General features: G+C 44.9%; 1 protein-coding gene across 1 annotated transcript; it reads left to right on the top strand.

Moving 5' to 3' along the window:
• The first annotated feature begins 805 nt into the window (after positions 1 to 805).
• LOC139575174 (uncharacterized) lies at positions 806 to 3,515 on the top strand. The gene is made up of 2 exons (XM_071400175.1): positions 806 to 1,669; positions 2,261 to 3,515. Exons 1-2 carry the CDS (start codon positions 1,393 to 1,395, stop codon positions 3,169 to 3,171), a joined length of 1,188 nt encoding a protein of 395 aa, XP_071256276.1. The 5' UTR covers positions 806 to 1,392; the 3' UTR covers positions 3,172 to 3,515.
• The last annotated feature ends 10,239 nt before the right edge of the window (positions 3,516 to 13,754 follow it).

Here is a 13,754-nt window from a genome sequence, read left to right as displayed (position 1 = left end):
GGGAAGAGATTTCCATTGTATCAATTCCTTGGAACATGATTTATGAACTGATACATAAAATGACCCCTGATTCAAAACTTAGAGTGTTTCATTTTTAATTATTATACAACATTCTCTCAACCAATAGAATGTTATATATATGGGGGATACAGCCATCCCATCGCTGCAGATATTGCTGCGAAGAGTCAGAATCATTAGATCACTTATTTTGGTAAATCCCTGCTGCAGTGTGTGCAAACCTGGTCAAGAACTTCAGGAAACATATGATCTCTGTAATTGCAAACAAAGGTTTCTGTACCAAATTTTAAGTTCTGCTTTTCTGATGTATCAAATACTTATGTCATGCAATAAAATGCAAATTAATTACTTAAAAATCATACAATGTGATTTTCTGGATTTTTGTTTTAGATTCCGTCTCTCACAGTTGAAGTGTACCTAATTACAGACCTCTACATGCTTTATAAGTAGGAAAACCTGCAAAATCGGCAGTGTATCAAATACTTGTTCTCCCCACTGTATATGAGGGATTGGAAATGATGCAGACAATTACACTGATAGAAGCCACTATCTATCTGCAATATTAAATATGATCTACCCTCTAAAACAATATGTATATATAAATAACAAATACTAAATCATAGTACATACTCTGCTGTTCTATTGTTCAGGTAATCATGTGGAACGATGTCCGATCATAATTTTTGTTCTTTGTTGTTTGAATTAACGTCTTTGTTGTAAATCGCAAACTGAAGTGGCAGTTTCACCTCTATGGATTCCAACTTTAAGGTCATTGTCAAAAGGAGACATGATGTCACGTTCCTGACCTGTTTTCTCTTGTTTTGTATGTCTTTATTGGTCAGGGCGTGAGTGTTGGGTGGGCAGTCTATGTTTTCTATTTCTATGTTGGGTTTTGTGTTCGGCCTGGTATGATTCTCAATTAGAGACAGGTGTGTATCGTTTGTCTCTGATTGAGAGTCATACTAAGGCAGCCAGGGTTTCACTGGTGTTTTGTGGGTGTTTGTTTCCTGTGTTAGCGTTTGGGCCACACAGGACTGTTGCAGGTTAGTCACGTTTGTTGTTTTGTTTATTTGTAGTGTTTGTTGGTTTGCCATTAAAATCATGAATACCTCCTACTCCGCATCTTGGTCCGATCCATGCTCCTCCTCGTCTGAGGAGGAGAACGACATTGACAGCCGTTACACATGAACTGGGTAATGGATAGACAGGTTGAAACATGACTATAAGTGGGGTGTAGTCTGAGGAGGAGGAAAGATACAGTTCCTAGGAATATGTATTCTGTAGAACTCTGAATGGAGGGAAGATACAGTTCCTAGGAATATGTATTGTGTAGAACTCTGATAGGTGAATTATTTGCCAACTTAACTGGAGAAAATGTATAAAAGAGACACTCAGCTCTTCGATGTGACACATTCTCCCAGAGAAGACCCTTTCTCCCAGAGAAGACACTTTCTCCCAGAGAAGACACATTCTACCAGAGAAGACACTTTCTCCCAGAGAAGACACTTTCTCCCAGAGAAGACACTTTCTCCCAGAGAAGACACATTCTCCCAGAGAAGACACATTCTCCCAGAGAAGACACATTCTCCCAGAGAAGACACATTCTCCCAGAGAAGACACTCCAGAACAGAGGAAGAACACAACACCGCTGGTAAAGAAATGACTTCCATTGAAGGGTTCTGATGTGTATATGAGTATGTCTGTGTTACTATAAAGGGTGGTGGTGGGATACATGGGTTTCACTTGTTCCACTAACACCATAACACCTGATTCAGATGATCAAAGAATCAGAGTCTTCAATGTGGATCAGAATTGATGTAAGAGGAAAACAAATACATGACTAATGAAGTCCTCTAGAGGGCGTTGTTACCACTCCTGATGTGTGATAATGTATTTTAGTGTTGTTTTTTCAGTTAACCAATTCAGTTATATATGTTTATAATGAATCATTTGACTCAGCCGAGACCAAATGTCTGTTTTAGTATCTGTTCAGGGTGTTTTAGTATCTGTTTAGGGTGTTTTTAGTATCTGTTTAGGGTGTTTTAGTGCTTCCTTGAGGTCATCATTTTATCAAGCCATGTTTCCCCTTTAGAACACCTGGAGAAAATACTTAGTGAAGCTGGTCGCTGATTCCTTCATATGTTATACTTATCAGATGTCCTGGTCTTTGGTGTATTTAGTGTGTCATGTCTTGCTACACATGAGGTGTTGACCAATGTCACTCTGTATTCTTACTCTACAGACACTTGTCTCCAACTACACAAAATGGCTTCTAAATACATCACAGAAATTGCTATCTCCACTACCCCTGAAAGGGACCAACAGCTTCATGACGAAGACTTTAACAAGATGGATGTCAACCTCAACAAAGGCACTTCATCCACCACCAGAGTTTACATCTGGTTCAAAAAGGGCAATGGTAAACCCATCACCAGAGTCCAGTTTTCATTCTCTGGTGCAATGAAAGAGGACCTGAAAAAAGCAGGGTTCACTGAGCTCCCAGAAAACCTCAACTCTGGAACACAAGGAGACGTCATCCAGCTGTGGTACTTTAGAGGTGAAAGCCCTAAGTATGACATTCCCATTGAAGGTCTCTTCCTCACCACTAACGAGAACGAAGAGGCCCACCAATTGAAGCTCGGCTGGGAAAGGCTACCATGCAGTCTGAACCGCGGTAACCCAGGTGCTTTCATCACCCTCTGGGTGAAGAGAAAGAGTCAGACCTACATCTGTGACGTTGCTGCCACCACTTCATTCCACGAACACATGAACCTTTTCAAAGAGGGCTACATCCGGCTGGATGAAGATCTCAATAGAGGTTCTGGAGGAAAACCCATCTTCTTCTGGTACCGTCAATCCACCTCAACGGGCGGAGGGATCACTGAGATGAATGCATCCATCAAACATGAACAGGATTCCATCCTAGAGAAGCGTGGTTTCACCATGATGGATGTTAACCTCAATGCGGGAACAAACGGTCTGTCAGTGTATGTCTGGATCAAGAAAGATGGATCTCTCCCTATCAAGGCCTTGACCGTTACATCCAACCCTGATGTAATTGGTCCTTATGACGAGGTCGGCTTGATCCTCATCGATAAAAATCTGAATGCCGGCAACAATGGTATGCCCCTCTACCTCTGGTATGGCAAATAAAACCCTGAGTTGGAGAGGCAGAATCAGCCCACAATTGTGCCAGATATTAGCTTTTGCATGGCAATTTATCTGTTTGATTTTCATAAAGTCACGGTCAGAGATAATTTAGAAATGTTTTCTTTAATGTTGTTTTCAATCAATTAACAATTGAATTATCGAAATTATATTTTAGCAGCAGGTTCATTTCTTCTGAATATATCAAGGGGTTGTAAGGTTTTATATTACATTGTGTTAGTCAGATATTATTTTGAAGTAAAAAGTAATACAATTAAAATGATTCCTGTGTAACACTGAGCATTCTGTTAATCAATAAAGAAAGCATATCAAATGAGAACATTGTACCTTTTAATTCATTGAATGCTTGACCTTATCACAAAGGCCTGATAGCACCTACTGTACATGATCATTTATATTATAATGACCAGGAATGGGAGAGGACAAAGCTCACAGATTCACATTAAGGTGGATAATGTAATGATCTGATAACACCTACTGTACATTACAGTTTATATTATAATGACCAGGAATGGGAGAGGACAAAGCTCACAGATTCATACTAAGGTGGATAATGTAATGATCTGATAACACCTACTGTACATTACAGTTTATATTATAATGACTAGGAATGGGAGAGTACAAAGCTCACAGATTCATACTAAGGTGGATAATGTAATGATCTGATAAATAACATACCTAAAGCTTTGTTTCACTGATAACTCACATTTGACAACGTCTGGGTGTCTTGCAGATTGTAGGATATGTTTTCTTTGACTTGATCATCCAGTCTTCTAGATATCTATATGATTTGTTTTGGGTCTCAATGCAATATTTCCATGGTGCAAAACAGCACAGATTATAAGAACAATTAAAATACAATCAGCGTGATTTACTATGAAACGTTTTTCAACAATGTGCGTTAAATCTGTAGTTTAAAAAAAACAAGTAGCCACCCTGCCACTGTTTTGGTAAACAGGGGATGTGGCTGGAGAAATGTAACCACTCAAATGCAGAGATAGAACTATGGATGTAAGGACTGACCATCCATGATATCAACGTTAGTTTTAACCATGTTTTGAGGTTGTTTGTTTACAATTTCCTCATTTACAAACAAAGTAAATCAACATTGTATTGTCATGAGAATCAATAATAAACAGTTGTTATGTTCACTATGTCGTCCCTGTGTATTAGTTTTGTGTGTTTCCCTTTGACTCACATTATCTGTCCTATGGGAGCCACCGTATCTGCTTCCTGTTATGAATGTGACGAGAGTTGTAGATAATAAACACCCCAGCAGTTAATAAAGAATTTAGCTGGTCTCGTTCTTTCAACAAAACACTATTCTCTCTCTTTTTATTTTCTTTACCCCTTTTTCTCCCTAATTTCCTGGTATCCAATTGGTAGTTACAGTCTTGTCTCGTTGCTGCAACTCCCATACGGACTCAGGAGAGGCCACACTGCTTCTTGACACAATGCCCACTTAACCCGGAAGCCAGACGCACCAATGTGACGGAGGAAACACCGTACACCTGGCGACCGTGTCAGCGTGCACTGTACCCGGCCCGCCACAGGAGACACTAGTGCGCGATGGGACAAGGACATTCCTGCCGCCCAGACTCTCTAGTGGCACAGCTATCACTGTGATGCAGGGCCTTAGACCACTGTGCCACTCGGGAGCCCCGTAACAGTATTCTCTCTTGAACGGAGTTCCTCGAGTTTCCCAGCCGCCTGTCTAGGCTTTATGCCTGTGCCCGAAATCAACAAAGGTAGAAATAATGTCATTGTTTTCAAATATGTATTGTTGTCACTGACAGTTATTCTCAGCAACACTAAATAGACACTTTTTAACTATACATGTCACAATTCCAAATGTAATAAATGATATTTTTGATTAATAACAATACACAGTTAAAACTTGTTATAACTACTTCTTTTATAAGCATGGTCTGTTGTTCAACACACCCCATTTCTAAAGCACAAAATTGCTGAGGCACGAACAGGATACCCAGTGTTATAAAACTGCAGACCGCACAAAAACAGTTATGGAGCAATAAAACTAAACTGCCAGAGTAGGGTAATTGCTCAACATTCCTCCAGGCAGGGAACCCCTGGCCCTAAGACAACAACTGCTGGTTACTGTCTCCTCTTATCTCATGACTGCAGAAACACACAAGAATGCCACTGCACGAACGCACACACATACACACCCACACCCCTCTTTCGGGGCTGGGTTCCAAGGACAAAGAACACTACTAAGAACCAATGGAACATTGATATCAGCCTGAAGGGGACCGCCCTCCACACACAGCGACCAGTCAGGAGTACGAACTGCCAGAATCTACCTACGTCAATTAATGTATAAAATGTAAATGCACTCCATGTTTCGGGACTCCTGTCGGCTAGTTCCTTCTGAGCTAAATGAATGAGTCCGTGCAGCACGCTTTGCTCAGATATCTTTACATCGAATAAACTGTCTTACTATATACCGATCCACCCTGTCCAGCGTCTTGACTTGGTCTCATTTCTCTAGTAACGAATCATCAACAAAACTTGGTAGAAGAGGATGGTTTATCAACCTTTGAATTCGGTCTATAGAGAGTTGATGTGAGAAAAGAGAAGTTTGAGACAGATTCAGAAGGACGGGTGACCTGTTCACAGGAGCCATCGGGAATTCAACTCATCCCAGGAAACTGATCTAAGAGCTCGACAAATAAAGGTAAGCAGAGCCTGTTAAATCAAAAATCTGCATATTGTATTATAGAATATAACTAAATTTAAGATCAGTGACTGGGCGTGAGTATGAATTTCTGTTAAATTTGTATAAAGAACGTTAAAACAAAGGCATTGTGTAAGGATATCTGCGTTAAAAATCCCATTCCAAGTAGTCTGATGAACAGTGAGGAATTAAATGGATTTTGTCTGAATGTATTCCAAGTAGTCTGATGAACAGTGAGGAATTAAATGAATTTTGTCTGAATGTATTCCAAGTAGTCTGATGAACAGTGAGGAATTAAATGAATTTTGTCTGAATGTATTCCAAGTAGTCTGATGAACAGTGAGGAATTAAATGAATTTTGTCTGAATATATTCCAAGTAGTCTGATGTAACAGTGAGGAATTGATGAAATGATGTGAAATGATGAAATGTGATATTGTGTGATCAAGTTGGTAATAGCGAACCTGAGCCTACTGGAGTTGGCATTCCAGTAGACAGAAGTCTATGCTTGATATTCTGAATGTATTCCAAGTAGTCTGATGTAACAGTGAGGAATTGATGAAATAAGTTGCATTAGCAGAACCGAGACTAGTCGATAACTATTTTTCGATTAGGAGCGTTGGTAAGAAGTTATTGCTTGAACTAGGAGTATAGGAATTAAACCTGAACTCTCCAAATTAATGTAACTGCTTGACCGTTTCACGAGACTGATTGTTAACTACTGGTATTCTACAGTAAGGCTGTGTTGAAGTGACCGCCGAGTCAAAGTTGAGCCGTGTTGCAGCAGCCGTGCTGAGAGATGACTTGATTGTATTAATGTGATTTTTCCCTCTTAAGCTGTTGGTATTGCCTTAAGGACTAGAATTCATTTGACAATTATTATAGAAGCGCTAGGATATACTAATATATTGTCCCAAAAGGACACGTTTGAAATACTTTGGGAAAGTATTTAATTAATTAGTTGAATATGTGATAATAATATTTTTTGAGAAAAATGAGTCCTAGAATTAATTAAATAATTATTCTAGAAGCGCTTGAATTTACTAATATATTGTTCCAAAAGGATATAACTGAAATACTTTGGGAAGGTATTTAAATAATTCATTAATTATGGACAAATAAAACTTATTGAGAAAAATAAGTCCCATAATTAATTCAATAGTTATCTCAGAAGCGCTCGAATTTATTAACATATTGTTCCAAAAGGATATTGCCGAAATACTTTGGGAAAGTATTTAATTAATTCGCCAAACATAAAGTAATAACAGTCTTTGTGGAGAGGGCGGGACACAAGAGATAAGTCTGTGTCGGCACCAAGAATACATCGCTGGGCGATCAGTGACGGGCTAAGTACGCCAAGATAGTAAAAGACCCAGACATAGCTTAACGACAAAATGGCAACAACCACCATCCCCAAGCACAAATTCAATGAATACTTAGATCAGAGAATACAGGACAGAGCAGGGGGAAAAATACAGTATAAGACAATAAAAAAGGTGTGGGAGGGAGTGAAGCTAAAATGGACGCAGGCAGGTTACCTTAGTGGAGGGGCCCCGTCAAAAGGGCAACTCCTGACTATGGAGAAAGAACTAGCGGAAGCAGTGAAGGAAGGGATAGAAAGTGAGGTTGAAAGGAATAAGAGTCACTTATTCAAGAAGGAAGGAACAAAGCATAGGGAAATAGCAGAGGCTGATGTCAGGACCCGGTGCGAGAAACAGTCACTAATAATTGGCAGAACCCAGAAGATGAGGCAGACACAGCAGTACTAGAGATGGTGGTTTAATAAAAAATAGATATCTTCCAAAATACAAAAGAAAATCCACAAAGTGGTAAAAACAGCAAGGGAAAAAACAAACCTCAAAAGACCAATCCAAAAATACACGAGAACAAAACCAGAGAACCTCTGGAAAATCCAACAAGAGAAAAATGTTCACAAAGGCTGGGGCTGGGTGCTAACATACAAACACTGAGCAAGGAACTAAGGAACACACAGGGTTTAAATACTAACAAGGGAATGACTTACAGGTGCAAACAATAATTAGGGCAAGAAAAACAAAAGGTACAAAAAAGGTGCAAGGGGGACATCTAGTGAACAAAACCAAACAGTCCTGGCCAAAACCTGACAGAATCCCCCCCCTAGGAACGACTCCTGACGTTCCTACCAGCCTTCTCAGGGTGGAGGACCCTGAACTGACGAATGAGGTCAGGGTCCAGTATGTCCTTGGCAGGAACCCAGGAGCGCTCCTCGGGACCGTAGCCTTCCCAGTCCACCAGATACTGCCAGGACCGCTGCACCCGGCGGGAATCCAGTATCCGGTGGACGGTATAAGCCGACTGGCCTCCGATGACACGGGGCGGAGGGGGAGGTCTGCCTGCCGGGATAAGGGGAGAAAAAACAACAGGTTTTAATAAAGAAATGTGAAATGTGGGATTGATTTTAAGGGATCTGGGTAAGTGCAGGCGAAAAGTAACGGGATTGACTCTCCTGGCAATCTTAAAGGGACCGATGAATCTCTGGGACAGCTTGCGAGACTCCACCCTTAGCGGTAAGTCTTTTGTTGAGAGCCATACTCTCTGGCCGGGGTACAGGGTAGGACCGGGACGGCGACGTCTGTTGGCTTGTCGCTGGTACTGCTGTGAGGAACGCAGAAGATTAAGACGGGCCTTCTTCCACGTAAGCCGACAGCGTCTGATGAACCTCGAGGCTGAAGGCACTCTGACTTCTGCCTCCTGGTCCGGGAACAATAGCGGAGCATAGCCAAACTGACACTCATGCGGAGACATACCAGTGGAGGAGGAGCACAAGGTGTTGTGCGCGTACTCGGCCCAAACAATGAAGGATGACCATGTGGACGGGTTGTTGGAAACCATACATCTGAGGGTGGTTTCCAGCTCCTGATTCATCCTCTCAGTTTGGCCGTTGGACTCCGGATGGTACCCTGAAGATAAACTGGCCGTGGCCCCTATGAGTTGGCAGAAGGCCTTCCAAAACCTTGAGGCGAACTGGGGACCTCTGTCGGAAACCATATCTTGCGGGATACCAAAGACTCGGAACACATGGTTAATCACCAACTCAGCTGTTTCCTTGGCAGAAGGTAACTTAGTCAAGGGAACGAATCTGGCCGCCTTAGAAAACCTGTCGATGATGACTAGGATAGTAGTATTACCATGGGACGGAGGAAGGCCAGTAATAAAGTCCAATGAGATATGGGACCAGGGTCGGTGGGGAATAGATAGAGGGTGAAGGAGTCCTTGAGGGCGGAGGTGAGAAGATTTGCCCTGGCAGCACACGGAACAGGCCTTGACGAAAGTGGCAACGTCTTCTTTTATGGTGGGCCACCAGAACTTACGCTGGATGAACTCCAAGGTGCGACCTACGCCCGGGTGACAGGTGAGGCGAGAGGAGTGCCCCCACAGAAGGACTTGGGACCTTGCTGCCTTGGGAACAAACAACCGATTAGCAGGACCTCCTCCAGGGCCCGGTTCGATGGCTTGGGCTTGTTTCACGGTATCCTCCACTTGCCACGAGATCGGAGCCACGATCTTAGCGGCCGGAAGGACAGTCATGTCAGTATCTTCTCGAATGGCAGGAGAGTAGATTCGTGACAAGGCGTCCGGTTTGAGATTCTTCGACCCGGGTCTATAGGTGAGAATAAACTGGAATCGGCTGAAGAAAAGAGACCATCGAGCTTGTCTGGAGTTCAACCGCTTCGCCTGCTGGATATACTCCAGATTTTTGTGGTCCGTAAGCACTTGAAACGGTTGAGAAGCCCCCTCGAGCCAGTGTCTCCATTCCTTCAATGCCATCTTAACCGCTAGGAGCTCACGATCCCCCACATCGTAATTCCTCTCGGCCGGGGTAAGCCGGTGAGAGAAGAAGGCGCAAGGATGAAGCCTCTTGTCTTCACCCCTCTGAGACAGGACAGCTCCAACACCCACCTCTGATGCGTCTACCTCCACCACAAAAGGTTCATCCGCCGTCGGTAGTGTCAGGATGGGAGCAGAGAGGATGCGCTGCTTGAGTCCTTGGAAGGCCGTCTCAGCTTCGCTTCCCCACAGAAACCTTGTGTTGCCACCCTTGGTTAACGCTGAGAGAGGGGCTGCCACCGAGCTGAAGTTCTTGATGAACTTGCGGTAGAAGTTAGTGAAGCCCAGGAAACGCTGAACTTCCTTAACGGACTTGGGGGTGGGCCAATCTGCTACCGCCCCTACCTTCTTGGGATCCATCTGGACTCGACCGGGTTCCACTACAAATCCCAGGAATTGTACTCGAGAGGAATGGAATTCACACTTTTCAGGCTTAACGTACAAATGGCTGTCTAGAAGGCGTTTGAGCACTTGTCTGACATGCTTAGTGTGTTCTTGAAGGGAGCTCGAAAAGATGAGGATGTCATCCAAGTAAACAAACACGAAAATGTTAAGCATATCCCTAAGCACATCGTTTATGAGCGCTTGGAACACAGCCGGGGCGTTGGTCAGGCCGAAGGGCATCACCAAGTATTCGTAGTGACCAGTAGGCGTGTTGAAAGCGGTCTTCCACTCGTCACCGGGTTTGATCCGCACAAGATGGTATGCGTTCCGCAGGTCAAGCTTAGTGAAGACCACTGCTTCCTGGAGCAGCTCAAAGGCTGTGGCCATAAGGGGTAGCGGGTAGCGGTTACGGACGGTTATGGCATTAAGTCCCCGGTAGTCGATGCAAGGACGTAATCCCCCGTCTTTTTTGGCCACAAAGAAAAACCCTGCTCCCGCCGGCGAGGTGGATGGACGCATGAGGCCTGCTGCCAGAGAGTCCTTGATGTAGGTATCCATAGCAGCTCGTTCGGGAGGAGATAGGGAAAAGATCCGACCCCTGGGAGGGCAGGTGCCCGGAAACAGGTCGATGGGGCAATCGTAAGGTCTATGGGGTGGTAGTTTGGTGGCCCTCTGTTTGCTAAATACCGGTTTGAGGTCATGGTAACACTCGGGAACTCGGGACAGGTCGATGGATTCTAGAGACTCGGGAGGGGAACTCGGGGAACTTGGGAAGATACAAGTGGCTTGGCACGTAGGACCCCACTGCTTGATAGTGCCCACAGACCAGTCGATGTGAGGGTTATGGCTGTGAAGCCAGGGGTATCCAAGGACGAGAGGGAACTCGGAACACGAGGTCAGATGAAAGTTCATCACTTCCTGGTGTTGGGAAACTGAAAGTCGCAAGGGGGTAGTGACACGAGTGACAAGTCCAGATCCCAAAGGGCTTCCATCCAACGTAGTAACCCTTATGGGATCACTTAGAGGTTCAGAGGGAACGCCATTTTCCTTCGCCCAGACACCATCCATGAAGTTACCTGCGGCTCCAGAGTCTACCAAGGCTTGAAGGGGAAGCTCGTGGTTGTCCCAGGAAAGGGTAACTGGAATGAGCAGGCGGGAGTTGGATGGATGGGAGGAGGTTATGTTTCCCGTTACAGTCCTCCCAGGCCTGCACGGGAGAGTGCGTTTTCCCTGGAGCCCGGGACACGTGGAGAGGAAATGGCCCGGTTTGCCGCAATATAGACAGCATCGCTCCCTCATCCGGCGGTCTCTCTCAGCCTGGGAGATGCGTCCAACCTGCATGGGTTCCGGTGGAGTCAGCGAGGATAAAGGTGGAGACTCGGAGCTGGGACCGATAGGAGCTAGGGTGAGAGATCTACGGTTGAGCTCTCTCTCTCTCAGACGCTTGTCTGGTGGTTCCCGAGTGGCCAGTTCATCTTGGATGGTGTCGGAAAGACCCTTCAAAAAGCACACTGTGAGCGCCTCGTCGTTCCAGCCACTCGCTGCTGCCACCGTGTGGAACTGGATGGCATAGTCCGTCACGCTGCGCCGACCTTGGCGGAGAGTCAGGAGCTGTTTGGCTGAGTCAGGACCGCTGGTAGGACCTTGAAACACTCGCTTGAATTCTTCAGCAAAGGTAGAGTAGCTGGCACAGCAGGGACTTTGGGCATCCCACACAGCAGTAGCCCAGGCTAGGGCTTTTTCCGACAGCAGGGTGATGATGTATGCTATCTTGGACCGGTCGGTGGGAAACGACGAGGGTTGCAGCTCGAAGGAGAGAGAACATTGGGTGAAAAACCCCTTACAAACACTCGGATCACCTGAGAACCGTTGGGGAGGCGGCAGACGAGGTTCAGCCAGGGGGTTAACTGCCACGGGCACTTGAATCTGATGAACTGGAGCAGAAGCGGTTGCTGGAGAAAGTTGATCAGAAATCTGCTTTATGGAAGTCATCATCTCCGACAGAAGTTGAGAATGTCCAGCCAGTAAGGCCTCTTGCTGAACCAGAGCAGCTTCGTGACGTTGGACAGTCCCCTCGTGGTGGGACAGCATGGGAAAAAAGTCCTGGGTACTGGCTGCCTCTGGGTTCATATTAATGGCTCAGTGTTTCTGTCAGGACCCGGTGCGAGAAACAGTCACTAATAATTGGCAGAACCCAGAAGATGAGGCAGACACAGCAGTACTAGAGATGGTGGTTTAATAAAAAATAGATATCTTCCAAAATACAAAAGAAAATCCACAAAGTGGTAAAAACAGCAAGGGAAAAAACAAACCTCAAAAGACCAATCCAAAAATACACGAGAACAAAACCAGAGAACCTCTGGAAAATCCAACAAGAGAAAAATGTTCACAAAGGCTGGGGCTGGGTGCTAACATACAAACACTGAGCAAGGAACTAAGGAACACACAGGGTTTAAATACTAACAAGGGAATGACTTACAGGTGCAAACAATAATTAGGGCAAGAAAAACAAAAGGTACAAAAAAGGTGCAAGGGGGACATCTAGTGAACAAAACCAAACAGTCCTGGCCAAAACCTGACAGCTGAGCTGAGAATAGGTACGTGGGCAATTGAGGAAACAAGAAGAGCACTCCCATACAAAAAACCTGATATGATGGGGGTGGTCACTGGAGCCCCAACTGACACAAAAAAGGGCATGCCCAACGACAATGACACCCCACCTGCCACCACAGCCATCCCATAGGCCCCAACCCCTTTATACCCGGAACTGCCAAAGGGAGAGAAAACAACACCACCTCCCTATTCCCAAAATCCATTCACCCCTGACATGGGGCCAGATAATGTGACAAATGGGAAAAGGTACCTTTTGGTAATGGTAGACAGGTTTTCCAAATGGGTCGAGGAAATACCAACAGCACGTGAGGATGCCAGGTCAGTCATTAAGTGGCTGCAGACTGAACTCATACCAAGGTATGGAGTTCCAAAGGAAAATCCGATCCGACAAACGGGTCCCATTTCAGTAACCAACACCTGAGACAGGTGGAGGAAAGATTGGGTATTGTGCACAAGTTTGGGTTAGTGTACAGGCCACAATCTCAAAGCCTCGTGAAACGCGCCAATCAAATGTATGTGCAGGTTTGAAGTTGATTTGGGTTGAAGCCCTGCCCCTGGCGTTGATGGCCATGAGAGCCTCTCCAGGTGCAGGCACCCATCTCTCTCCTCATGAGATAATGGCTGGAAGAGTCATGCCTGGTCCACCAAGGGAGGGAGGTCATATGCCCGCCCTTGATGTACAACAAATTGTAATGTCTGATTATGTGAGAAAATTGATGGAACTTTCTGCAGCTCTCTCCACACAGATTCACAAGGTCCAAGAGGGGGAGCTGACGGGAGATCCGCCACCACTGAAGGTAAAAAATTGGTGACTGGGTGGGGTTAAAGTCACAGCAAGAGAAAGTGGCTGGAACCCAGGTGGACTGGACAGTACGAAGTGAAGGAGATTACTTCACACTCAGTTCAGGTCAAAGGTAAATCAGGCGCACCTTGGCACCACCTCACACATTGCACTCCAGCTCCAATTCCTTCCAGAACACTGACAGAAGTCAGAGCTGATTTAAGCG

This window comes from Salvelinus alpinus, chromosome 5 (genome assembly GCF_045679555.1).
Source record: "Salvelinus alpinus chromosome 5, SLU_Salpinus.1, whole genome shotgun sequence".
NCBI classification, from domain to species: domain Eukaryota; kingdom Metazoa; phylum Chordata; class Actinopteri; order Salmoniformes; family Salmonidae; genus Salvelinus; species Salvelinus alpinus.
This window is presented reverse-complemented; position numbering and strand designations above follow the sequence as displayed.